The sequence below is a fragment of the Fragaria vesca genome, linkage group LG2 (assembly GCF_000184155.1).
Source record: "Fragaria vesca subsp. vesca linkage group LG2, FraVesHawaii_1.0, whole genome shotgun sequence".
NCBI classification, from domain to species: Eukaryota; Viridiplantae; Streptophyta; class Magnoliopsida; order Rosales; family Rosaceae; genus Fragaria; species Fragaria vesca.
In genome coordinates this window covers 32616686-32639522 of record NC_020492.1, presented here as the reverse complement: position 1 = coordinate 32639522, position 22837 = coordinate 32616686, and the positions used below count along the sequence as shown (strand labels likewise).

Below are 22837 nucleotides of genomic sequence, written 5' to 3'. Positions count from 1 at the left end.
TTAATTAGTTTCTTGGGCAAATGAATTGGTAATCCTTATAGGCCAGAAAGTTTATTTTACTTGTGTGAACATATTCATCAACCAATGCATTATTGTGTCGATCGATCAGTAGTGGAGGCCAGCTGAGTTATCCAAAGTCTCCTGCAAATATACGGTCACTGTGTAATGTAAACTTCGAAGATCCAAAAACTGGAAAGATCTGCACAACCCGCAAATGATCTAATCGAGCATCGACCCTTTAACTCTCCCCACTGATTTTGAAACTAAGGAACTCAAGTAACCAACCCACGCGTATCTCGTAGAGAATTAAGAATGAGGGTTTACCAAAAAACCTCGACTATTATATATGAATTATATCTTGTACAACGGTTAGGAGCAACTGATCCATCTATGGATGTGTATAGCGTGTAACTAAACTATTTGATTATTTCCAACATTTAGGCTAATTCTAACCACTGCAAAATAGTCTAATAGTTATTGTCTAGTTGGGTGTGCTCCCCAACCTAGGTTCGAATCATGACACTGTCAAAAGTGGTCAGAGGAGGAGCTGCAATGCCCTGCTCGCTGTCTGAGCTCCTAGCGGATTAGTTAGGCCTTAGAAGCCTTTAGGATATCACGATCTTCAATAAAAAAATAAAAAAAATTTAAGCTAATTCTAAAGTCATTGCGGCAATAGCGAGTTAGCGACTAAATTAATTTTGGATAACAACTAGGGGAGAAGCAAGGACAGACGGTATAGGACCAGCCTCAAGTGTTTAGAGAGTCGTGGAGAACATGTTTTACCATTGTCTTGTTGATAAACGTATTGAGTTTCAACGGTGATAATAGAGATATCAAATGACTTTTGTGTCAAATGTAAATTGAATGCCGATCGACTTGACAATTCACAGTTGCTTGATATCTCATTGAATACTAGATATCTCATTGATCTTAGACATTTCTTTATGGAGTTCGATAGGTAGATTATGCAACTTAGGTCATTATCCTGCCCAAGAAGTCACTAAACAGCAGCGGATGAATACGACATATTAGTAAAGTTCTAGAGGCTAGAGACTGCAGAATATAATTAAAGGAAATGTATGTGATGCAAGCTTGGTCGACTAAGTGAGTAGAAAAGTCGAAACCTTCAAGAAGATGCTCACAGCTCTACTTATATATACACAGATGCACTACCTGTTCTTTACACAACTCTCTCCAACGAACTGACGTACATACTTAGACGACTAATCAGCATGGTTTTGGCAGCTGAATCATATAGCCTGAACGAACACCATGTCGCCGTCCTCCCGAGCCCTGGAATGGGACACATCATCCCCCTCCTTGAGTTCGCCAAGCGCCTCGTCGTCCACCACGGTTTCCGCGTCAGCTTCCTCAATATCACCACCGAAGCTTCCACCGCTCAAACCGACCTCCTCCACTCCCCCTCCCTCCCCTCCGGCCTCCATGTCATCGACCTCCCTCCTGCCGACGTGTCCTCCCTCGTCAACGACGAAATGTTAGTCGTCCACCGTCTCGGCGTCATCGTAGAGGAAAGCCTCCGGTGTCTAAAGTCAGTCCTGATCCAGCTGGGAAAGCCCAAAGCCCTCATCATCGACGTGTTTTGCACACAAGGTTTCGACGTTGGCAAACAACTCTCCATTCCAGTCTACTCTTTCTTCACTCCCTCAGCTGCTTTTTGTGCCTTCACGCTGTATCATCCCACCATGGACCGTGAAGTGGAGGGTGAGTTCATCGACCTACCGGAACCGGTTCAGGTCCCTGGTTGCTCCCCGGTTCGAACCGAAGACTTGCTAGACCAAATTCGTGACCGGAAGAATGACGAGTACAGATACTACTTTGGGCACGTTAGCCGGTTGTGTGAGGCGTCCGGTATTTTCTTAAACACATGGGAGGACTTCGAACCGGTCCCTTTGAAAGCCATTAGAGAAAATCCTTTCTATCAGAAAATACTCACTCCTCCGATCTACCCGATCGGACCGCTTATAAAAGAGCACGATCCGTTGACCAAAGCTGATGCTGAATGCCTGGCCTGGCTAGACCAACAGCCTCCAGACTCCGTACTATTCATAGTCCCCGGCAGCGGAGGGACTTTAACCGCCGCGCAGCTCACCGAGTTCGCATGGGGCCTGGAGCGGAGTCAGCAGCGGTTCATATGGGTGGTACGTAAGCCGACCGACGCGAGTGCGTCAGCAACGTTTTTCAACGTGGGAGGGGACGTGAACGACCCCAAGGCCTATTTACCGGAGGGTTTCGTGGAGAGGACACGTGGAGTGGGGCTAGTGGTGCGTTCGTGGGCCAGCCAAGTGGCGTTTCTCCGGCACAGGTCCACCGGAGGGTTTCTGTCTCACTGCGGGTGGAACTCATCGTTGGAGAGTATGACGTGTGGGATTCCGATGATTGCGTGGCCGTTGTACGCCGAGCAAAGGGCCAATGCGACCATGCTGGCGGAGGAGGTTGGAGTGGCGGTTAAGGCGGTTAAGAGTAAAGGACAAACGGTTATTGGGAGGGAGGAGATTGAGAGGGTGGTGAGGTTGCTTATGGAAGGTGAAGAAGGGAAGGTGATGAGAAGCAAAGCAAAGAAGCTACAAGAGAGTGCAGCGAGGGCCCTGGAGAGTGGTGGCTCTTCTTGGGAGTCTCTTACAAGAGTGGCCAAACAATGGAAGGGTCTTTAATTGCGTGCCTAGCTATTTGAAAGTTTGAAACTGATGCTGTTAATAAGAACGCTTAATTTTCAAGTTTGAGTTGTGTGTGTGATTTATTTGACTTCAGATTTGTATGTGTGTACGTGTACGTGTTCATCGGTTCAAATCTCTACTATCTCTACTGTATTAAAAAGCCAGGCCTTTTTGGTGTCAAACGCTTCACCAATTTTATGAAGTCTCTAAATTGTCTCTCACAAGTATAAAGTTCACTAAAATAAAAGATATCAGAGAGGGTTATTTCTGTAAAACAATATGAAATTCACCAAATTGTGTTCACCAATTTTACCATTAATGAGTTCATTGAAGGTTATCAAAAATAAAGGTTATTGTAAGAATCCAAATTAAAAAACAAAATAGTAAAATAAATAGATAATCGTGGAACGAAAAATGGGTAGTAGGAACCCATGGGGTTTGGTCCAGTGGAAAGCATGCTGGATTTGTTTGTTGGGCGAATGTTATAGTGGCACTCCTGGTAATAGGAGGTCACTGGTTCGATCCTCCACAAGTGAAAAACACCTCATGGGGAGAGGCCATACCCATGTTGCTCCCGGCCTCAGAGTGGTAGTCCCACCCGACCATCATTTTCCCATTCCAATCCGAAAAATAGGTAGCGGGATACATACCAGTAATTGTGAATTTGTGATCCCATGCAAATATTAGCACGGGTAAAAACTAAAAAAGGCTAGTTAATATTTATATAAGCGTTGGACTTCCTTAATTGCCGCGGGCTTTCGTTTTGGGCAGTAAAATAAACTCTTTGTGGGCTAGGCCCATAGTTGGCACGCAAAACAATAACAAGGATAACACTCGTAACAGTTTCCCGCCGCAACGGCGTCGTTTTGATTAATTACTGAGGTAGTTGCGCGAATTTGGGACCAACGAATCTGGTAGCACTGCGTCTCTCTGCAACTCCATTTCCGATGGAATCAGAAGCTTCATCACCCGCAGCTCCCTTGCTAAAAAAGGAAACCCCAATAATCCAATCGAACCCGAAGAAGAAAGACTTCCTGAACCACCTCGAAGCCTACCTAGCAAAGCGAGATGGAGTCGACAAGCTTCTCAAAATATCCAGATACGCCACCAAGATCATTCTCGCCTCGTCGGCGCTCCCCGAAACCCTAACCCTAAACCACCGCCTCAAGAGTTTCGAGTCGAGCGTGGGCGTCAGTCGCAAGGCCTTCCGGCTCGGCAAGTTCGTCCAAGACGTCAACGCCCTCAGAGCCTCTCATTTCGATTCCGCCGAAGAACTCGCCCTCTCGCTCGTGGCCTACGGCGGCGAGGGAGTCTACTTCTTCGTCGAGCAGTTTGTCTGGCTCGTCAAGTCGGGATTGATTGATAAGAGGCACGCGCGGAGGTTGGGGCTGATCAGCGCGTGGGCCGAGTTCGTCGGGTACGTGGGGAGTGTTTCGCTGAAGATTAGGGATTTGAGGCGGATTGCGGAGGACGAGAAGCGCGTGAAGATGAGCATCGAGGTTGCGATTACGAGGGGGATTAAGTGTGAGGAGGAGAAGGAGAGGCTGGGGAAGCTGATCGAGAAGAAGCTGATGAAGCGGCTTTCGGTTGTTCAGGATTCGGCTGATGCGTTGATGGCCTTGGCTGATATTCGTGACGGAAAAGGGCATTTTTTGGGGCCGCTTTCTGTGTCGATCGCAGGGCTATTATCGGCATTGATCAGCACTCATAAGAATTGGGTGTCTTGCTGAGCTTGATGGCGTTTATTTCGAGGTATGGATGCCTCAAATTTGGTTTGTTAGTTTGATGTTGAAACTAGGAGAGAGGGAGGAGAGTGAGAACTGTTATACTGTCACTGTTAGGAGATAAAAATTTGGAATGCCTGAAGGGTTGTTAGTGCACTAGTGTTTACATTTGTCAGGAATAAGAACTAGGTGATTGCAGGCTGTAAAATACAGTGATTCAATAAGAAATTCTTTATTCCGAGCACATTGAGAAATTGTTACCGAATGCTGTCTGGTCAATTGATCGGGCGCTTATCATATCATGTTAGTATGTCTACTAACCAGAAGCCCCTTGAGTAGGATGTTCAACATTGTGTATCATGAATTCATGAGTTATGAGCTGGGGATGGAGCATATGTATTGTTGCAGCTTGTGTCGGGTTGATACTTAATAGACCATGTCAAGTGACTTTTGTGCTGCATTTGGGGTTTTTGCAGTTGCTTTTTATTTCTGAGCTTTAAGTTCCATAGTTCTTTGTTTCTGTGCATTTCTTTTCTCCACTAGGCTTTCCTTTGACATTATGCAATGCATTGTTATGATTGATTGGCTGTTGAAAACCTTTCTTGTGCAGGAGAACATGAACAAGTTATTAACAATATTGGTAGTTCAGTTCAACTACCACTCAATCCTTGCCTTGGAGTTGATTTGACACTCCACCCTTATACACAGGGTAGTTGCCGCATGATTCATAACCCTTGTTGAAATTGTAGATAGTTAATAACTTGTGAGCAGGACCGTGGGTGAACCTAAGGCATTTTTGTCTGCCACTGTAGTCATTTCGCCATCTATGTGAATCATTCTGTAACAAAAACTTTCAGGAGTTTTGAGCTTAGAGCCAATTAGCCAGAGCCTTTAATCTGTGAGCCTAATAGTCAGTGGTCTGTTTAACTTTCTATATATTTGGAACCATGACATTGATAGTTTTCATATCTTTAGATAGACCAACATTTGATTCTCTTTTTGAACTTGTTTGTTTATTCTGCATAGACATATGCTTTGATGTTCTCTTTGCTGTCAATAATTGCAGAAATGTGTGTGCTACTAACTGTATGGGGAAACACAATATGCATTCCTCTGTAATTGTGTAATAGCAGACTGAAGCATAAAACTCTGCATATTATGGTCAAAACGGGAAGCAACAGTACTCTTCTTCTATATGGTATCACTGGAATATAGGGGAAAGGTATTATGGAGAGGCAAAATCTGCTTCTGAGCTTACCATGTCTGCTCATATACATGAACTTTTGATAGAGTCATGTCAATAGAGCAAAAGAAAATGCAACATGTTGTTTTGAGGTCAGCATTAGCAGAAAATTATGAGTTTATTGATTATGTGACAGCAGATAAGTTGGTTATGTTTCTTCAATTGATAGAGTTAAGAGTGGTTTATTTTTCATCTATTTTCGATAGCATACCAGTGATTTCCTCCTCTAGCTGAAGGAAGGATTTTTTTTTCAGATCAAGAAGGGATTCTAACTTATACAGTGTGATTGTCCTGTAACCTCTGTTGATTATGAATGAGAATATGTTACAGGCTTTGTCTAAAAATAGGGGAAAAAGAATGCAAACAGTATACGGCATTTTGTAACTTCATTTCGTCGATTAGTAAATTCAGTATCTCACAATTTTGAAAATATCAGAATAATACCTCCTAAAACCTGTTTTGCCGTTATGACGTGGAACTCGAAAGTGAAACTCGAGGAAAAGATCTTCGAAATTAGTACATCTAGTATCATCCGATCAATTCAAAATAGTACGTACATTTTGTGTCGAATTTTCTCATCATTGTACCTAAATTGCGTATAAACGCAATTCTTCATTCTCAAAAAATAATTAAAATATATATATGCCACTACCCGCCATGTAGAGGGTAGAAAAGGTAAACTTCATATGAGGCGGTGAACTATCAGGAAAATTCACCCAACATAACAAAAAAGAAAACCCGAGGACAGGTCGGTATCAGAGACAACCAAGTCCAAAATCAATATCGTTTATTTTTGTTGCGCTGTGAAATTCCGGCCGTTGATCATCATCTATTCTGTAATCGTCGATGGTGACACGCGGATATGTTAGCAGCTCCCAGAATCGTCGATATTCTGTACTCTATACGCTGCTGCATCTCAAATCGATTCGATTCAATCTTGCATTCCAATATGAACTCCTCTCCAGCAAGTAATCCACTTCCTTAACAAAACGACGCCGCAGCACCTCAGATCTACTCTCTCCCCAAAACGCTGCGTTTCGATGGCCCATTAGTATCACCACACTTCCTTCCCCCAAATCAAGACATGGAGTCGGAACTCAAAGACCTCAATTCCCAACCGGCATCCAAGCCCGCCTCCCACGGCGGCGGATCGTCGGCCAAGGACGACCGCCCGCTCCTCAAACCCGACCCGGCCCCGTCGGTCTCCGCCGAGGAGCTCCAGGAGCTCGAGAAGAAATGCGCCGCCTACGTCCGCAGCGACGCCTACGGCACCATGGGACGCGGCGACTTGCCGCTCAAGGAGAAGCTCCTCCTCGGCGTTGCTCTCGTCACTCTCGTCCCCATACGCGTCGTCCTCAGCATGACGCTCCTCCTCTTCTACTACTTGATTTGCAGGATTTGCACGCTCGGATTGTCGCCGAATCGAGACGAGGACGAGCAGGAGGACTATGCGCACATGGGAGGCTGGAGAAGAGCCGTGATTGTCTGGTGCGGCCGATCCTTGTCCAGAGTCATGCTCTCTGTGCTAGGGTTTTATTGGATCAGCGAAACCTATAGGATACCTGATGCTGCTCAACAATCCAAGCCTGAGGTAGTATCACACTCTCTCTGTGTTTTCGGAATTATTCGCTTGCTGTTTACTGAGATTTGTTTTGTTGATTTCGGTTTATTAGGGGAAAGAGGAGAGTGCAGAGGAGGCTGAGAAGCCTGGGGCTATTATATCTAACCATGTATCGTATTTGGATATCTTGTATCACATGTCCTCGTCCTTTCCAAGCTTTGTTGCCAAGGTGTGTTACTATTTTATCACAGCGCTGTATCAAAATTTGAGTTGAAGATTGTTAAATTGACTTCTGATATTGTCATTGGTCCAGAGATCGGTGGCGAAACTTCCTCTAGTTGGCCTCATCAGGTGTGTTAAATTTGTTACGGCTTAGTCCTTTTCGATAGCGGAACATGTGTTGTATATAGCATTTATCTTATGGTATTGTTTATTATGGGAGGGAAGGTTGTTCAATTTCAATCCATATTTTTGACAGCAAGTGCCTCGGTTGTGTCTATGTTCAGCGGGAGTCAAAATCATCCGACTTCAAGGGTGTTGCAGGTACTGTGTTCTTTGCATTTGTTGTGAAAATTTTATTATGTAGTGAACCTCAGTGATGATTATTATCACAGAATATAATGTAGTGTTGCAAACAAAATAATAGTTCTTACTGGAAGATATGCCTGATGCGAAGTCCAGGATATATAACTTGTACAAGACATGCCAAATTGGGGATATAGTGATATGTTAATTCAGGCTGAAACAAACTGCCAAACTCTGAAGAAAGATTTCATGCACATTTCCCATATATTGCCCATGTGGTTCTCTATCTATGCATGTATCCTTGTTTGTTTAATGTCCATGCTAGTTGGATGCACCTGATCTTGTTATCTGGTGCTACTGGTTATCCCACGATTTTGGTTGGAAGTTTTATGCTCAACATAGGCGTTATCATTCACCAGTGTATAGTCTGTATTTTCCATGTCTTAATCCGCTCTGTGGCTTGTAGGTGTTGTGACAGATAGAGTTCAAGAAGCACATCAGAATAAATCTGCACCACAAATTATGCTTTTCCCAGGTTATTTTCTTGAAACTTCTTTTTACCAATAATCCTTCCTCCATGAATTCGACATTTTGCTGTCACAACTATACTGTCCTCAATCTAATGCTTATTAGTATCTTTAATTTTAATTCCAAAAAAAATAATAAGCATCTTTAATTTCATTGTGCAAGAAATCTAATTTCTTCATATGACAACTTGTATGTTTCGACTTCTAGACTTCAGATAAGATCTTTGCATGCTGGTCTATTTCTCCTGTTCTTGTAACTTAATTGGAATATCAGTCTGTGTAATTCATTTGTTTGCGAAATTGCATATTGTTGGCCTGCATATAGTTAATGCTTATCGACTGCTAACCATTGCTTATTTTATATTTCATCTTTGTACAGAAGGTACTACTACAAATGGGGACTTCCTTCTGCCATTCAAGACGGGCGCATTTTTGGCTAAAGCTCCAGTGCTTCCAGTGATTCTTAGATATCCTTACCAGAGATTTAGTCCTGCCTGGGACTCGATATCTGGGGTGAGTTTCTTAATATGCAAAGTATTAGGACCTTTTGGTTTTGGAGAAGTTGCTGAATGCATCTCACATTACCCTCTAACCACTTCCTTGTCCATTAAATCTTGAGGGATCCTGTAGTATACTTATTTGTTATTTGAGTGGTTTAATGAATCACTGGTTTGAAGCAGAATTTGCTGTCAGTGGTGCTATTGACAAAGAGTGATGGATTGTATAATTGTAGTTATGTGTATATCTTTTCTTTTGCAGCATTCTGGAATGCTACTTTTAGTCACTCATTTACTTTTATTTTCAGGTGAGACATGTGATATATCTTCTCTGTCAATTTGTAAATCACATAGAGGTCACAAGGTTACCTGTTTATTACCCTTCACAAGAAGAAAAGGATGACCCAAAACTCTACGCTGATAATGTCAGAAGACTGATGGCCAGTGAGGTATTAGCTCTTAAGATTATATTCTGAGGATAGCATGTGACTAAATTGATTAGCTTGATATTGAAGAATAATATGATGCCATTGTATGTCTAGATTGCTGGTTACATCTATGTTTGTGTTCTTCTTATACAGGGTGGCATGACTCTGGCAGATATCGGGCTTGCTGAGAAGCGTGTATATCATGCTGCGCTTAATGGTAATAATAGCCATCCTAGTGTTTTGCATCAGAAAGACGATTGATAAATTTCATGGCCTCGCTCCCAAATGATATCTAGTGGCAGTTGAGTTTCTTAGTTTTTGTCGGTATTTGTTCATAATTGCACAGCCACAGTAAGGGGTGGCAAAAATCATTATTAACTTGTAATGATGTGCCATTACTGAAAGAAAGCCTATGGTGTGCCATTATCAACTTGTAATCCCATACCTATGGGAACTGACGTATCCTATCTGAGTATACTGAATATGGTGTTGGCCTGGTGTCTGAGTCATTACTTTGTTCAATGCATTTGTAGCCCATTTCCAGAAACTTTGCACCTGTTGATCTGAAGCATCTCTTTCATGTTCCTGCAGGTTTGTTTTGCCAAAGCTAATTCGGATTCGCCATCTGTAATTATATTCATTCTATGATATAATTCGTTATAGGGAAAATTAAATTACACATGGATTGTAGAAAGTAGTATCTGTTGTCAGAACCTGTATCTACTGATGCGTTGCTGAGGAGTTGAAGTGGGCTGGGCGTTTGTGATTGTTGTATGTCTTCTCCATCAGTTTATTGGATGAATAGGGGTAGTTTAACCCACTAATTATCGGGCTGGTATACATTGTACTGATATGCAGATTAGGTTTTGATTTGTTACAGCCAACTAGTTCCTTAAATTATAGGCTCTGAGGTCTTTGTGGTTTCGGAAAATTGCAATGGTGGATCAGCTTGCCAAGATTAGATTGATGCTCTCTTGTTTTTGTTTATGCTTCCGAATAGAAAACTAATTAGGCTTAGTTGACGGGAAAGGATGAGTGTAATTTATTTTCATTCAGAGGAGAATTAATACTAGAGATTTTCAGAAATTCATAATAATTAGATTAAGATAATCAAATGAGTAAATCATGGGATTTGGGAAGATCCATTGTACTTTTTTCTTTATGGAAACTTGGTTCTCTCTTTGTGCTTACATCCACATCTTTCTTTCGGAAAACTTGATCCTCACTCTTGTGTTACGGAATAGGTATTTTTCAGACTAAAGATTGTCATGACCTCCCTATCATTGCCGGTTTTGAAGTGCCATCAGTTTAACTATTTAATCCCCGTAGTTATATCCTGATCCGATTCAAAGAAAGTTACTGTCATCGAAGTTAATGTAGAATCAAGGTTCAATGAAACGACTGAGAATTATGACAGTCTTATCCATGGATACACAATCTGAGGATAGACAATTATTAATATTTTTGACCGCCTGTATAATAACTCGGCAGTGAAAGCACACAGATTATTACCCAAGAAAGTGAAAAATTGGCTGGAATTTCCTTTTCTGATCCAAATCAAATATCCATTCATCCAAAAGAAGATTGAAATAAAGACAGAGTATTCTGAACCTGTAATATCGGATTAGGTGGGTTCATTACGTTTATAGAAGTTCCATTATTTTTGTGTCAAACACACATAGCAAAATTCCCATCTAATCCGAAATTTGAATATCTTGGTATTCGTCCCCTTTCATTATCGGCTATTATGGGAAAACGATATTTTGGGGAAGTGAATTTCACAGAATATTGACTCATAAATACGAATAGGGGGAAATCAGGAAATGGATCATGTTAATGCACCGATATATACCCGTCGATCTTGCCATCTAAAACCTCAGACCTGAAAATATTTGCCAAACCTTTCCATCCCACCAACCTGAGCTCTTCATTGTAAACCTACCGACCTGAGCTCTGCACCAACTTATATCCATCCCATAGTTTTCTAATCATTCTACGTACCCAAGTCATATTTGCTCCGTGAAAATGGAGGTTGAGGCCGCGAACTCGCCGGAGAAGTCAAGCTCGATAAGTAAGATAACACTGGTGGCCTCCATCGCTGCCGGAGTGCAATTCGGTTGGGCGTTGCAGCTGTCCTTGCTAACACCCTACGTCCAACAACTAGGGGTTCCACACAAATGGGCCGCCGTTGTCTGGCTGTGCGGGCCCATCTCAGGTTTGCTGGTGCAACCCATCGTCGGTTACTATAGCGACCGCTGCAGATCTCGCTTTGGTCGCCGCCGGCCGTTCATAGCCGCTGGTGCCGCGCTTGTCGCCATCGCCGTCTTCCTCATTGGATACGCCGCCGACATAGGTGTCCGGTCCGGCGACTCGTTGCATAAATCGACGAAGCCGAGAGCCGTGCTTGTGTTTGTGGTAGGGTTTTGGATCTTGGACGTGGCTAACAATATGTTACAAGGCCCCTGTCGCGCTCTTTTGGCCGACATCTCCGGTTCCGATACCAAGAAGATGAGGACAGCCAACGCACTGTACTCGTTCTTCATGGCTGTCGGAAACGTGCTTGGATATGCTGCCGGATCTTTGAAGAATCTACACAAGGTGTTTCCTTTCACTGTTACCAAAGCCTGTGATATGTACTGTGCCAATCTTAAAAGCTGTTTCTTCATATCCATTGCTCTGCTTGCGGTACTCACCGTGATGGTTATGGTGTCTGTACGTGAGAAAACGATGCCTAGTCGTGATGACGAGAAAGGCGAGGGAGGAGTGAGGTTCGTCGGAGAAATTATAGGCGCTTTTAAGGAGTTGAAGAAGCCGATGTGGATCCTGCTTTTGGTAACATGCTTGAACTGGATTGCGTGGTTCGGATTCTTACTATTCGACACGGATTGGATGGGGAAAGAGGTGTACGGAGGTGCGGTCGGGAAAGGGCGTCTGTACGACATGGGAGTTAGGGCTGGTTCACTTGGGCTCATGCTGAACGCTGTCGTTTTGGGAGTCATGTCTCTTGGAATTGTCTACTTGGCCCGTGGGGTTAACAGCGCTAGACAACTCTGGGGTGTGGTCAATTTTTTGTTAGCCCTTTGCCTGCTGATGACCATATTGGTGACAAAGTTGGCAGAGAAGCATCGACATGCCTCTCACGTCGTTGCCGGAGCTGAGCCTCCGCCTCCCCCTGCTGGTATCAAGGCCGGCGCATTGCTTATATTTGCGATTTTGGGGATACCACAAGCGGTGACCTTCAGCATTCCCTTTGCCATGGCCTCCATATTTTGCAGCAACTCTGGTGCAGGACAAGGTAAACTCAATTGTCTTTGCTTTTTTATTTTCCATTTTTTCCTTCTGAAATTAGGTGAACTTAATTTGGATTAACTTATTTACACCGCATTAACCATATCAATTTTGGATTTTCGTAGGGCTTTCTTTGGGAGTCTTGAATATATCAATTGTCGTACCACAGGTGAGTGCTAAACATAAACATATTTGATATATTGTACCCTATATATCAAAATTGTAGCAACGCTAATCGATTTCTTAATGAATGAATTTGCAGATGTTTGTTTCTCTAGTAAGTGGACCACTTGATTCTGCTTTCGGAGGAGGTAACTTACCGGCGTTTGTTCTGGGAGCCATTGCTGCTGTAGTAAGTGGAGTATTGGCCTTGACTCTTCTACCATCTCCTCCACCTGATCGTGAAACTGAAACTGTTGTGGCTGCTGGCTTCCATTAATCCATTTTGTTTCTTTATTCCTTGGTCTTTGTTTTGAACTCTATCGCATAACCTAAACAAGCGAGGCATCTAATTATTCGACACGGTCGGGTTCTCTTTCTTAAGTGCCACTCACTGTGTTCGGTGCCTTATTGATTCTTGTGGTATTTTGTACTAGCTGTACTGGATTGTTTTTAAAAATAATCTTTCATGTACACTCCAAATGTGAAATATGAATTTTTTTTTCTTCAAATTTTGACAGAAGAGATGGCTCTTTTGTTATCTTAGTTGAATAATTGCGGCGTGTCATCTTAATACTGCTTGTTGAACATTAATATAGTTTTTCTTCTTTGATATAGGATCAAATCAATTTCGTTAGATCAACAACCAATCGGATATAGCCTACCAAACTTGTAAAAAGAAAAAAAATGCCGGATTAACCTAAAATTGAAGTAAGTCATACTAATAATGTATCTGATACGCTTGCAATTAAGCGCTCTATTTGAAAACCTGATCTTGCATTCTACAATAATATTATGTACTTAAAATTTACTTATCTAAACACGTAATTGTGGTACAAGAAAGACCTATGAAACTTCATAGAACATTCATATACACTAATTAATAAAGACTTAATCCGGCCCTGACTATAACAAAATTCAAAATGAAGTTTTCTCCTTACGTACCTTTGATATCAGTATAGAATATTACGATTGTATTGAGCACGAATGACAAAATTGTCTATATAATTTTCTTAGTATATTGTATCCTATATTAGTACTGAATAAAGTTACTTATCGATCTCTACTCTCTATGACAATTGCTAGGTTCTCTTTCTTTGGAGTAACAGAAGAGTTGTATTGATTAAGTACGATGGTTACAATCAAATCTGAGTGCATCCATTATAATAGCTGGAGCATCCCTCAGCTAAACAACATTCATTACAGACTCATAAGCAATTTGTGAGAACACAGTTGTTCTAGCTAGCTAGGAGTATGATCGAGCTCCACAAAAGAAAAAAGAAAAAAAAAAGAATAATTAACGAGAGAATGACTAATGAATCCCAGCTGGTATAACAGTTGGAGTAGCATGATCTGGCGGAGGGGATGGCAGAACAACCAAAGCAAGGATTCCACTAATTACTGCTGCAACGGCTCCGAGGACAAAAGCCGGTAAGTTCCCTCCACCAAAAGAACCATCCAGCGGTCCACTTATAACCGATACAAACATCTGAAAATATTAACTCATTCGTTAATTCATAAATCAATCAATTACTTCCGCTACAATTAGATATGAAATATGTTATTTTACCTGTGGTACAACGATGGCTATATTCAATACACCCAAAGAAAGCCCTGTGAGAGCCAAATTGGTACATGTTAATGTTACGTAATTAATTTTGAAATTAAATAACAATCAGATAGAAGAAAGAATATACCTTGTCCGGCACCGGAATTGCTGCAAAAGATGGATGCCATTGCAAACGGAATGCTGAAGGTGACAGCCTGCGGGATCCCCAACGCGGCGAATATCAGCAACGCACCGGCTTTAACTCCAGCCGGTGGTGGCAGCGGCTCAGCTCCTCCAACTGTGGGGTTGGCATGTCGATAGTTCTCGGCCATTTTGGTCACCACTATCGTCATCAGGAGGCAGATGGCTAGGAAAAAGTTAGCTACCCCCCAAATCCTTTTCGGTCCATTAACCCCTTTAGAGAAGTAAACAATTGCAAGTGACATTGCACCTAAAACGAAAGCATTGAGCATTAAACCAAGCGATCCGGCCCGGACTCCCATCTCATAAAGACGTCCCTTGCCGACGATGCCACCGTAAACTTCCTTGCCCATCCAGTCAGTATCAAACAATAAGAACCCAAACCACGCCACCCAGTTCAAGCAAGTTACCAGAAGAAGGATCCACATCGGCTTCTTCAACTGTTGAAAAGAACGAAAAATCTCACCCAACATCGCTCCTCCTGCTGCTCCTGTTCCCATAGCATTTTTGTCGTAAGGTTTTTCCTTCACAGCAGTTAGGGCCAAGATAGTGAGGACCAGAAGCAAACAAATCGATATGAAGAAGCAGCTCTTGAGGTTGGCGCAGTAAACGTCGCATGCTTTTGTCGTAGTGAAGGGAAAGATCTTGTAAAGACTTTTTAACGATCCAGCCGCATAGCCGAGGACGTTGCCGACGGCCATGAAGAATGAGAAGAGAGCATTTGCCGTTCTCATTTTCTTCATATCGGAGCCTGATATGTCTGCCAAAAAAGCCCTGCATGGGCCTTGAAGCATGTTATTTGCCACATCTAGAATCCAAAACCCTACAACAAATACAGCCACAGCTCTTGGCTTCGTGGATTTCTCCCACGAGTCGCCGACGCGGACGCCTATGTCGGCCGCGTAACCGATCATGAAAACGGCGATGGCGACAAGGCCTGCCCCGGCGGCAATGAAAGGGCGACGGCGTCCGAAACGAGAGGTGTTACGGTCGCTGTAGTAGCCGACGATGGGTTGCACCAGTAAGCCGGAGATAGGGCCGCAGAGCCAGACGACAGCGGCCCACTTGTGTGGGACCCCTAGTTGCTGGACGTAGGGAGTTAGCAACGACAGCTGAAGCGCCCAGCCGAATTGTATTCCGGCCGCGATGGAGGCTACCATGATTATCTTTGATATCGGGCTCGAGGGCTCCGGAGAGCTGACCATGTTTTCAACTTCTACCATAGTTTATGAGATATAAGTTGATCAGAAAATTTGGAAAGGGATATATAGATAGATGACTATGACAAATTGTTAATGTTTTTGTTTACAATAATGATTGATGATTGATGATTGATGATGGAGGATGCTAGCTAGGACAGGGGGTATTTATTCTGATGGAATTGTAGCTCAGCCATATCCAGATTTCTCCATATTCGTGATTAACTAACGAGTCATTACAACAAATTCAGTTTCCTCTAAAGTATCGTAATAAGTATCGTTTCAACGAATTCGAAGATCTTTCCAAGATCTTTTAGTTTGGGATGAAGGGGTACGTATATTAGATTGTAATGTGCTGGAGGCATTGGTTTGACAACCATAATGGAACTTCCAAAACAGTGAAATTTTGATAGGGGAAATTAACGTTGTCTCACCTAATACAGTTGAAAATACTGGTAAAGTAAATCAGAAAAATGAGTAATTCCAGCCCTTGTTTGTTTCTTGGATAGAATTCTTTGCGCCTGATTGCCATTTCGGAGAATTCAGGGCCAGTTTATGGTTTGCCAAGATTTTTTATTATTTTAAATTTGCTGCTTGTTTTTTCTTTATTTTACAAACACAATAAAATTCAAAAATTTAAATAAATAATAAATAAAAAAACCAAACAATTAACAGGACTAAGACGGTCAGATAGTGTCATATAACTTTTTGGCTAAACGGATTATATGTCTCATCCTTAAATCCTTTATTATCTACATTAACGAGAAATTGAAGCATTTTTCTGTTTCTAATAGTTGTTTCTACATTGTAGAGATGAATTATCTACAATTAGAAAGTGATGTCAATAAAAGTAAATACAAAGGTAGTACGTATACATTACACTAAGTTAAACTAGTGGGGGCCTTGGCACACAAGGCTTTTTGTGGGTTTGTATGATCCTCGTGAACCTCAATTACAAGATTCTGTTTTAGTCCTAATTTAGTGCTTAATGTCTTAAGATCCCAAAAACTTAGCAATAAACATCTCTTATAGCGATTCTCAAAACGCAAGTTAATCCCACAATATCGATTATTGTTTCAAATTCTAAAAAGGTAAAATACTGTATAGTACTTGTGGTTTGAAGTCGACATCTGTTTAGTCTTTATGGTTTTATTTTAGTCTGAGTAGTCTTTAAAGTCACGATTTTTCATCCAAATAGTCTTTATGATTTTATTTTAATTTGAATAGTCCTTATATTCACAATTTTTCATCAAAATAGTCATTCCGACAATTTTCTCAGTTAAAGGCCACGTCAGCAATTTAACTGAGAAAATTGACGGAAGAACTATTTGGATGAAAAATCGTGACTTTAAAGACTATTCAGATTAAAATAAAACCACAAAGACTAAACAAATGTCAATTTCAAACCAGAAGGACTATACAGGATTAACAAAGCCGCCTAAACCAAAGAGTGGAATCCAAACCGCAGCAGACCCCCACAGCAGCATATAAAAACCCCCCAGAAATCAATCAAAGCAGTCATCCTCCGCAACCTCCTCGTCCTCGTTTGAGCTTTCGAACTTCCTTCGCCTAAACCTCCCCTGGTTTCGTTTAATCTCTCCTCTATTTCTTTGCTCTAGCCTCCGTCATGGAGGCTGATACAACTATAGTGCTTTCTTATGTGGTTATATATCTATCCTTGTTCAGCAGTCATCTCTTTGTATAAATACGTTTATCAAGTTATTGTACCATTCGCAGAAAGGCATAATGGATGACCTCTTTTTTCAATAAATCATCGAGGTCATGCATCAAAGTTGCAACGGACTTCGTTTCCCCCGAAATGGTGAAACGGAATTCGCCGTTGCATGCCGAGCATTCTGCAATGGTTTATTCCGAAGCTGAGTGTCTGCACAAGCATTTTGTAGAGCAAGGATTAGGCTAGGATGCTTGTTACTGTGCTTTTGGCTTGATACCAATTGGTGAAATAATATAGATGGAGAATATCTGCAATAGAAGTTCTCTCATTGTTGTAATTGTTGAGCCGTACATGAATATAGTTGTCCTCGTAGAGGTTTTGAGGATGATAAAATCTATTTTGTTAGTTGTTGAATCTTGAATGCTTGCTTTCCTTGCCGGAGAATTTTTATTCCCAATATCATTAGCAAACGATGAAATATATTTTTTTCATTCTTAACCATATAATTGGTAAAATGGCCTAAAAATTAACTCGGTCCACCATAGAAGTCTTCATCTGGGAATAAGAGATGATTCATTTGTCGAGACTAATATACTAGCAACGTTAACAGACAATTTACACCTGAGGTGACCGGAGCATACCTCTGAACCTTTGCAAGACAAAGAGTGGCATACGAAAAAATATGAGAAGCTGATTAGCAATTTCTCTTACATTTGCTAGCTGCAAACTATAGTTACAACAATCATAAACATGACTCCGCAAACCTGGGATAACTAAGACAATCTGAGTGATGGCAGCCTTCCCCAAGTGCCAAGGTCATAAAAATGTAGCAACAAATCCTCTCATCACAAGGTCATATGGAGGTTGGACATCCAACAGCAATCCTGCAAACACTTTCTCACCTTTCCTTCAAGGACCCATTGTTTGACCTTCTTAATTCCCATGGTGGCAAGCAGCCTTTCAAGGGTGACTGTAGAAACAATGAAGATGATGACAATTGCTTTTGCCGCATTGAGATAGAAGACAGGCAACTGAAGGCACTTCTCAAACTCCTTTTCTCGCTATCATATGGTTGGTTGTTAGGGTCGTGTTGTACAGCAGAAATTTTTAGCGCTTCAGGAAGTATGCAGTTGCATATTGAACCTACAACATGGAATGAAGTTATTTAGGCTTTTGGATACCCACTCTGTTACATGTTTGTTGGACTGTTCTGACTACCAGGTGAGGAAACATGTGCATGAACTCAAACTTGTTTTCATGAAGATACGTTATCATATGATTATTTCAAATTCCAATCAAGCTAAAAAGCATAGTGAGCAGAATGAAGATACTGTCTAGGCTAGAGTTGCAGCAGCATACCAAGTTCTACAGGGCTCTGTTTCAAAAAGTAATGCAATGAGCCCAAGGAGAAATGAACACGACAAATAAGGGACTACATAACATACCAAGTTCTACAGGGCTCTGTTTCAAAAAGTAATGCAATGAGCCCAAGGAGAAATGAACACGACAAATAAGGGACTACATAACTAGCAATGATCAAGTCATCCAACAAGTTCATGTATGTAATACTTCTTTCACTTCTTTGTAGATATACTTGCGCAATGAAATAGTGTTCAATTCATTCATGAAAAGAGTTTGGTGAGGAAATGATACCTATTCTTGCCAGTCGATTTACCCACTTTGGAATTGATTTCCCGGTTAGCTTGTAGCAGATATCTCTGCAGAAATGGTTGCAATTCTTGACAATCAGGTGATATGTATCACCATTGTAGCTCAATGACTGGCGCTCCATAAACTCCCTGACCTGAATAGGGTCCAAGCTTGTGGTCCCAATAAATATAGATTTCCTGAACTTGAATCCTGGGCATTGCCGAGGTTCAACCTCAAAAACACCACTGGTAGGGTAGTCATGTGCTCCAAATGCATATTCTACACCATGAACTGTACAATGCAAGTGGACCATTAGAAACTGAACTTCATGTACATGAAGCAACGGAAAAAGGAGGCGCTAAATATGTATTGATCATATGTAGTCATTAGTGTCTCAATCTTAATTCTAAAGAACAAGCACAAACATTGCACCGGCCAAATGAACATACATTAGCAAACTAAAGAGAACAATACTTTACCTTCAACACCAGAGTGAAAAATTCCAAAGCCTGCCCAATAGACATAGCCATTCATGGTTGTCAGGTCATATACATTGAGATATACAGGTGCTTTGCCTGGACCAAAACCCGACTTCGATTTGGGAAATAAGCAAAAGCGATTGGCTGATTTATTTTTCAACTGAAGTGGGACAATGGATTTCCATCTTTTCTTTAATCCAAATTTCATGTTTCGTTGATAGTCTGACCAGAAAACACTCAATGCTTGCCTCTAGTCTGTACAAATATATAAAAACACAAATTGTCAAAATATATGAGATCAATATTTAATATAATAAGCTTCTAATATTTAATTCTTCTTCATCTCGGAGGTGTATAGGTAATACATTGTATAAAACTGGGATAAAGGTCATTAAACACAATCCAACCAGGAATAGACAACAAAAGAATCATCGAAAATCCCTGAACGCAATACTTTCGATCAAAACTTATAACTCTTACACTTTGTGAGGTAAAATTTGTTCACTGGTGAAATATTTAGACGACAGAAGGTGAGTAAAAAGTGGCACACGGGTTCAAATGAGTTTCTAAGCCTTCATGACATAATACTAGCAAGAGTTAAATCATAATTACTGTTCATGTGCTTGAGAATTTCATCAAGAAATTATGCATATCTTACAGACTAGTTCAGAAACCATGAGCTAACACAGGGCTCTGAAAATACATGTGAGTTCAGCAAAGACAGAGGGAAGGCATTAGTCAACCCACAAAAAAGAATTCGTAAGTCCAGCTAATTATGGTTGGCACAAAAAAAGTTAATACAAAAGAAAAAGAAACCTCCCAACCGACTGTCTAAACATATTGATGGATTAATGAATTATTCATTTCTCACCAAAAAAAAAAACATATTGATGGGAAAGAGTAAACTCCAACCCTTAAATTAAAGCTAAACGTGAATTTCAACCACTGCATTAACCACAGTAGCAGAAAGAAACAATTTTGATGGGTAACTACAGTACAGATCTCAGTTTAATTGCTATGAACTCAAAGATCTACATCAGAATTCCAGATCTAGCTTTCTTTAACCACCCACCATAAATATTAAATGAGAAGTAACAAATTCAAGAGCATATCAGAACAATCAGTCTGGCAACTAATCTTGCCAAAGAAAAAGCAGACAAATTCAGAAAAAAGAAGAAGCAAAACCATTGAAAAGAAAATAACAGAGTTGCTCTTAGTTGCTGAGATGAACTTGCAAGAAAGAATGGAACTTGAAATTTTGAAACTTTGCTACAGCCATTTCAAAGCGTAACACTTTCATTGCTTCGTTTTGCATAAAATTCTTGCCAAGCAGACCCGAAGAATTATCAATCCCAGAAAATGAAAGAAGCCATTGAACGAACAATAAAAGAGAAAAGAGAAAAATGGCGCAAAGATTCAGAGTGGGACTCACAGATTAAGTAAAGACAGAAGCCATTGAAGCCCAGCAAAACCCAACAGCAGCAGCAATGAGAGAGAGCTCTGTGCTTCAGGCCTTAAGTGTTTTATGAGTGCCAGAAATGACCAACTGCTATGAGAAAGAGAAGAGCTGCTTGTATTGCTCCAACTTCCAACTGGCCACAAAATACTTAAAAAGCTAAAACCAATCAAGAGAGAAATGAAAAGACTAACCCAAAACTCAAAGTTGCAACTTGAAACCCATCTCTCTCTCTCTCTCTCTTCACAATATCTAGAGAAAAATTCAGAAGCCAAGAGGGAATATCACTATCATTATTGGGGTGAGAGAGAGAGAGGGGACACCACTGTTATTTACAGTGTGAGAGGGGAATATATCACTGTCTGTGTCTACTTACTCCAACTCTACTCCTTGTGCATCTTTCTCCTTTTATTCAACAAAGTAAGAAAATTAGGACAGTTAAATTATTATTGTATCAGATTTGGTAAAGGAGGTGGTCTTGCCTAGACTATACTTGCTGAAACAGACACTGAAGTAAGAAAGTTGGTGTTTTGTCATTATCTGATTGTAGACATTTGGTTAAACCTAAAAACAATGTAATTAGATTGATTATTTTACTGACCGGAATGAGGATGAAAACAGTTGATGTAAGAGTCACATCAACATTGACACATATTATGGTGAGCTTATAAATTATTCTTACATCTGTGAACTACTTATTCTGTGAATAAACCAGAAAAGAAACCACAGCACTAGACAAACTTAAGGAGTAGAACTAAACACATGTGAGGAATTGCTCGTGTAAAATGACAAAACTGATACTAATATATAGCAAAAATATGTGGGAATTCGGAAATAGTTAGATGAATTCTAATACTAACAAAAAAAATATATATATTAGGATAGGAAAGGAGGAATATCTTAAGGTAACAAGAAGCTGGACAATGATTAAGCAAATCATTAGACAAAACCTAGTGTTCATAATTCTACCGCACAGAGCTCTTCATGAATATCACAATCTTGTTCTTTTGTTGACTCATGACTCATGAGCATTGACTATGTAAATGTTTCATTTGATAATTCATACCATAATTGAAGTGCAACAAAATGGCCAGCTTTTAGTTTTTTTATGTTACGTATACAGAGGGGTACAGCTTCTCATGTCCACCGCTTTCTGTAATTAGTTGAGGCCTCCACGGACATCTTGTGCTGATGATAGCTTATAGCTAAGCGCTAAAAGTTCTAAGGTAAATGACGTAAGAACTTTTATCATGTTTCAGAGTATGTATCGAAACAAACTTAGGGGGTGTATTGTATTTGAATTCATACAGACTTATTTTAATCGATTGACTTTTTGAAAAGTCTATAGACTCTTTAAAAAGTTCATAAACTTTCACTGATTTCTTAAAACCATTGATTTTTAATCACAGACTTTCACTGATTTCTGAAATCTACAAATTTCATATGAATGACTTATGTAGATTTCTTAATACTTACAGAGTTACAGGAAATGAACAAAAAATAAAGATGCAATGACAAACACATAATGACACCGATTATAAGTTGAGTGTTCATCTATCTAATTTCGATGCATACTGTCATAATATTTGATTGAAATACATAAACATAGGTAACAAAAAAAAACTATATTAACTTAACAACACGCATAGTATGTAAACCAAAAACACATATTCTAAAGTGAGACATTAGATGTTTACAAGTTTAATTCATGTACGCTAATATAATAATATATGATCATGTGGTTCTAATATCAAGAGTTAGTAGATAATATTTGAGATAATATTTTAGGTTATCGAGGGTTCCAAGCATTACAATTGAATTACAACAAAATATTAACATTCAAAAAACACTGAAAAGAATAAGTAGAATAGAACATTGATAGCACAAAATATTATAAAAAAGAAAAAAAGATGATGTATTGTAGGATAAACCTATTCACATGTAAAGAGAAAGTACTGTCGTAGACTTTTCCTAAATACTTTGTCTCTAGTGGATGGAAAA

General features: G+C 40.5%; 6 protein-coding genes across 6 annotated transcripts; 4 read left to right on the top strand and 2 right to left on the bottom strand.

Moving 5' to 3' along the window:
• Window positions 1–1232: 1232 nt before the first annotated feature.
• LOC101310867 (anthocyanidin 3-O-glucosyltransferase 5-like) lies at window positions 1233–2672 on the top strand. The gene has a single exon (XM_004293173.1). It carries the CDS (start codon window positions 1233–1235, stop codon window positions 2670–2672), a length of 1440 nt encoding a protein of 479 aa, XP_004293221.1.
• Window positions 2673–3524: 852 nt separating this feature from the next.
• Window positions 3525–5284, top strand: LOC101305721 (peroxisomal membrane protein 11A-like). The gene is made up of 2 exons (XM_004291850.1): window positions 3525–4427; window positions 5010–5284. Exon 1 carries the CDS (start codon window positions 3623–3625, stop codon window positions 4403–4405), a length of 783 nt encoding a protein of 260 aa, XP_004291898.1. The 5' UTR covers window positions 3525–3622; the 3' UTR covers window positions 4406–4427; window positions 5010–5284.
• Window positions 5285–6599: 1315 nt separating this feature from the next.
• LOC101305432 (lysophosphatidylcholine acyltransferase 1-like) lies at window positions 6600–9722 on the top strand. Its single transcript, XM_004291849.1, has 8 exons — window positions 6600–7233; window positions 7316–7432; window positions 7517–7554; window positions 7682–7746; window positions 8195–8263; window positions 8635–8768; window positions 9061–9201; window positions 9334–9722. The coding sequence occupies exons 1-8, from the start codon at window positions 6727–6729 to the stop codon at window positions 9439–9441; spliced, it is 1179 nt and encodes a 392-aa protein (XP_004291897.1). The 5' UTR covers window positions 6600–6726; the 3' UTR covers window positions 9442–9722.
• A 1483-nt stretch (window positions 9723–11205) lies between these two features.
• LOC101305137 (sucrose transport protein SUC2-like) lies at window positions 11206–12907 on the top strand. The gene is made up of 3 exons (XM_004291848.1): window positions 11206–12475; window positions 12594–12637; window positions 12731–12907. The coding sequence occupies exons 1-3, from the start codon at window positions 11206–11208 to the stop codon at window positions 12905–12907; spliced, it is 1491 nt and encodes a 496-aa protein (XP_004291896.1).
• Window positions 12908–13939: 1032 nt separating this feature from the next.
• LOC101304835 (sucrose transport protein SUC2-like) lies at window positions 13940–15600 on the bottom strand. Its single transcript, XM_004291847.1, has 3 exons — window positions 14325–15600; window positions 14198–14241; window positions 13940–14116 (listed from the first exon to the last, which is right to left on the bottom strand). The coding sequence occupies exons 1-3, from the start codon at window positions 15598–15600 to the stop codon at window positions 13940–13942; spliced, it is 1497 nt and encodes a 498-aa protein (XP_004291895.1).
• A 2206-nt stretch (window positions 15601–17806) lies between these two features.
• Window positions 17807–21094, bottom strand: LOC101304539 (deSI-like protein At4g17486-like). The gene is made up of 5 exons (XM_004291846.1): window positions 21031–21094; window positions 20813–20926; window positions 19381–19635; window positions 18905–19192; window positions 17807–18394 (listed from the first exon to the last, which is right to left on the bottom strand). Exons 3-5 carry the CDS (start codon window positions 19586–19588, stop codon window positions 18150–18152), a joined length of 741 nt encoding a protein of 246 aa, XP_004291894.1. The 5' UTR covers window positions 19589–19635; window positions 20813–20926; window positions 21031–21094; the 3' UTR covers window positions 17807–18149.
• Between the last annotated feature and the right edge of the window lie 1743 nt (window positions 21095–22837).